Consider the following 3,834-nt stretch of genomic DNA (forward strand, 5'->3'; position numbering starts at 1 on the left):
GCCAGATCGGCCGCAGGCAATATAATACGAGCGGGCGAGTAAGGAAAGGCTATCACGTGAAACGAGCAATATCACAGATGACATCTTCTCTCTCTCTCTCTCCAGTCTGCTTCTTGCTCACCGCACTCCTGCCTTCAGGACATATTATTGTGACGTCAGCCAGCACTAAATGTCTGTGTTACTAAAGTCTGCAGAGACATTCCGCCGCTGCAGATAACATCCGCGCCACTCGCTTTTTTCTACGCACCGGCATGCGAGTAAGAAAAGGCTTTAGTATGCTTTAAGACCGATTTATTTTTTTTATTTATCTACATTCGATTAATTCGAGGACTACGACGGGGTGAGTCCCGTGACGTCCGTGATGAAGTCCCAGTGGGAGGCGACCCTGGTGTAAACCACGGGGGCACTCCTGATGCAGTTGGTGTAGTTGCCGAGCGCGAAGAGGCCGACAAGCGTGTCTGTGTTGTCTTGCTGAAATGACAACGGCGCTCCCTCGTCGTTCTGTCATCAATCGAATGTTATTTTTAAGCAAAAAATTTAACCAAAAGTTCTTATTTAACCAAAAAGGATATATGAATAATTTTTTTCCTTGAATTTTTACAAAATTCAGACCTGGCCTCACTCATAACATGAAATCTTGATTCAAAATGGCTATTATTTTTTTACTTTGATGAGGTTTCCTGTAAGACATCTAAAATTGAGTATAGTGTCAAAATAAACGCTAAATTTTTCAAAGCCCAAAATCTGCATGCCCTAATAAAAATCAATTGAGCTTATAAAGAATGTATCTTTTTAAATGGACTAATCCTGTTGTTCTCAAATTCTGCTCTGTTTGTCTTTTGATCGTTCAAAACAGCACTTACTTTGCAAGGCCCGCGGGCACCAGTCGTCGACAAGCAAATTTTCGTTTCGTCAATGATGAATTCAGGTGTGGTTGCGTAGTAATTTTCACAAACGGTGATGTTTTCCCCTACGTTGTCAGCGTACTGCAAGATTTCCGAGAATTCGGTCAGAGCACCGAGATCCATTCTTGCACCCCAGCCACACGTTCGCAATGTTTCTCCTTGATAGGTTTCATTCACATCAGAGGGTGGAGCCATTCTAATTGGCGAAACAAATGCTGCAACACAATTGCATTTGGATCAGAGCACGATTTCCCTGGTTTAAAATGAATCCTGCAGAAATTTCGAGTGAATTTTTTAGTGCAAATATTTTTTATGAAAAGGCAACTTTGTGATAATAATATAATGAGCACACCTCATTTCATTTTTATGAGGCAAGCGAAAGCAACCCGTAAATCAGTCGCCAGTTTGATTAAAAGCTGATAACTCGCATTTAATTGTTTCCATATTTTGATTTTAAAGACACAAAAATGTATTAAAAGTAAACCTACGTGCAGGCGCAACTCTTTCCTGCAAATGTAGAACTGCGATGTCATTGGCGAGGCTTGCGCGATCGAATTCTGGGTGGATGAACAAGAAATCGACCGAGTTGATTTCTCGGCCGCTCTCTGTTGTTGCCGAAATGTTCAGCGCCCCAAACCACACGGTAATTTGCAAACCTGTCAAATCTCTGCAACAAATTTGTTCTTTGAGATTCTTTCAGTGATGAAGAAAATTAATTTTTACTCTGGAATGCAATGGGCGAGAGTAAGCACGTAGTCGGGGGAGACGAGTGCACCGTTGCAGAATCCAACCATGGATCCATTAGACCTATTCTCGATGAAGATGGCGGTTTGGTACTTAAACATGCCTTGGGTCGCTTCATAGCCGCCAATTATTCTGTCATCCAAGTCCTCTTCTGATATAAGTTATTAATTAAAACTATATCTTTATATATTTTTGAAAATATCCCTCTGATAATTTCAAGAAAACGTATATTTTTACATCCAATTCGCACTCAATGCAATATTTTAGGTCAAAAAATTTAATATCTTTATTTTTTTTATTTATATTAATGATGCCACATAGAAATAACTAGATTCACAATCCAACTCTGATGCTTTAAAAATTATAATGAAGCTGTGTTTTGGTTTAACTTTGGTTTCATTTCATGCGGCAATAGGTAAGTTTTAGCATTTTAAATCCAACTAAACCACTTACCTAAATATTCCGCTGACTGTAAAGATAGAGAGACCTGAAATTTTACAGTTAGTAAAAGACAACACGTTGAACATATTAAATTTTTCTCACCGAAAAGCTGATAAGGGCGCAGACGCCCGCAAGAACCCAAATCTTCATGTTGTCGACTGTTCACGTGTGTCTCTCAGTCCCATCTATTATAGGCGTGGAAGACAATCCTTTTATTTGTATCACTTTCCGTCAACTAATCCCAGCAATATGTCGTCAACAGTGCTTAATCTCTTTAGAGATTATAACTTAACAATTCGGCGCTAATTCGAGGCAATCCTAAATGATGGATGAGGAGTAGAAAAAATTCGATAATCTGTTAGACTTTGCAACACACGAGCGAGCAATTTTGTACAAACAAATAACATCGTTGGGTAATAATCAGAATCAGAAGGGAATAGAGGTCAGTTTGTTCAATTTAAGTGGGCGTCCGTGCCTAGAAAACGAGCTGTGGTTGCGCAAAGTGTGTTAATGAAGTGTCGCATCTGCGGCGAACCGACCGAGGCACGTTCGCCCGCCGCCTCTTGTTTGCACGCTAATCAGGCTTCGTTTATTTTGTCAATTATTCTCGGCCGACTAGAACGGTTGTTATTAATTGTCGCCGACCGCAAACAAACTATTTACTTCGTCTAGCTTTCTGTTTGTGCTTTGCTTAATGAGCCCTTATTGATATTGCGTATGACTTTGATGTCAGTGCGGCACCGCATTGCACCAAGAAGCTGCAGCAGTGCTCCAGTTAAATTGCCAGATTTGCGAATGTTTAAACAATGCATTCTTGAATCTGAAATTTTTTAAAGCAACTGCATTGTATGAGATAATTTGTATCATTCGAATTTAGCATAGATAAGGCTGCAGCTCGGTTAAATTTTAATCAGCTTTTAAATTTATGGCCCAATCAAATAATCGAAAAGCGCATGTGCATGTAAACACTAAGCTTGATTGATGAAACTTATCAAATTGAATTTTTTATTGCAATCAAGACTGTCCACTTTAATCCCCCCGTATATTTACTTGGTTTCATTTTACCAAGAAAAAGTGATAAGTATGACTGTAAAATTTAAGATAATAAATTAACATTTTAGCTTCCAATTTCCAATCCGCAGCACGAATTTGAATAATGAAATTTTAGGTCATTTAAGCCACACTGCTTAGAGAAGTATAGTCACATTAATTTTGAAGAAAAACTGCCTGCCAAAGTCGTCTAAATCTGCTTAATTTCCGTGGCAAACCTCTGCTTTGTGTTTGTTGTCTTGAGTCCTTTTTCCAGACTATAATTTTGTTTTAATTTTGTCTCTTGATGTAGATTTGCTCATTGCAATTTTCAAACATTTTTAGTTGATTTTATGCCTTTCTGGCCAAAATGTCCTCTAAAATTCATATTGCAAGCAATAAGTTACATGATAGTGCAATTTTAGATCAATGCAATTTTTTTCAGAAAAAGCTAATAAACCATAAAAGTGAAAATAAACAACAACGACAGTAAAAACTATTACAGGACGTCTGTTCAACATCAAAATGTTGTTTGAGCAATTGAAGAATATGCAAATAATGGAAATAATGCTAGACGCAGATCCTCTCCAAGGTCATTTCAGCCTTCCTCTTTCTCTGAGGTAAAGTAAAATTCGTCTGCGACGCCTGCAAAGCGGCGATTTGAGCCTGGCAAGGCCAAAACCCCGACGCTGGCTGCGAATTGCTCCATTACCAT

General features: G+C 38.8%; 1 protein-coding gene across 2 annotated transcripts; it reads right to left on the reverse strand.

The window, feature by feature from the left end:
* Window positions 1–269: 269 nt before the first annotated feature.
* Window positions 270–2,316, reverse strand: LOC135937135 (brachyurin-like). Of its 2 annotated transcripts, none has more exons than XM_065480222.1 (6): window positions 2,193–2,316; window positions 2,103–2,136; window positions 1,629–1,800; window positions 1,394–1,572; window positions 864–1,120; window positions 270–501 (listed from the first exon to the last, which is right to left on the reverse strand). In XM_065480222.1, the coding sequence occupies exons 1-6, from the start codon at window positions 2,238–2,240 to the stop codon at window positions 331–333; spliced, it is 861 nt and encodes a 286-aa protein (XP_065336294.1). In that variant the 5' UTR covers window positions 2,241–2,316; the 3' UTR covers window positions 270–330. The 2 variants fall into 2 exon arrangements, with proteins under 2 accessions (XP_065336294.1, XP_065336295.1); XM_065480223.1 differs by having other exon boundaries at window positions 1,629–1,797; window positions 2,193–2,313.
* Between the last annotated feature and the right edge of the window lie 1,518 nt (window positions 2,317–3,834).

Source organism: Cloeon dipterum, chromosome 2, assembly GCF_949628265.1.
Source record: "Cloeon dipterum chromosome 2, ieCloDipt1.1, whole genome shotgun sequence".
In the NCBI taxonomy this organism is placed as follows: Eukaryota; Metazoa; Arthropoda; class Insecta; order Ephemeroptera; family Baetidae; genus Cloeon; species Cloeon dipterum.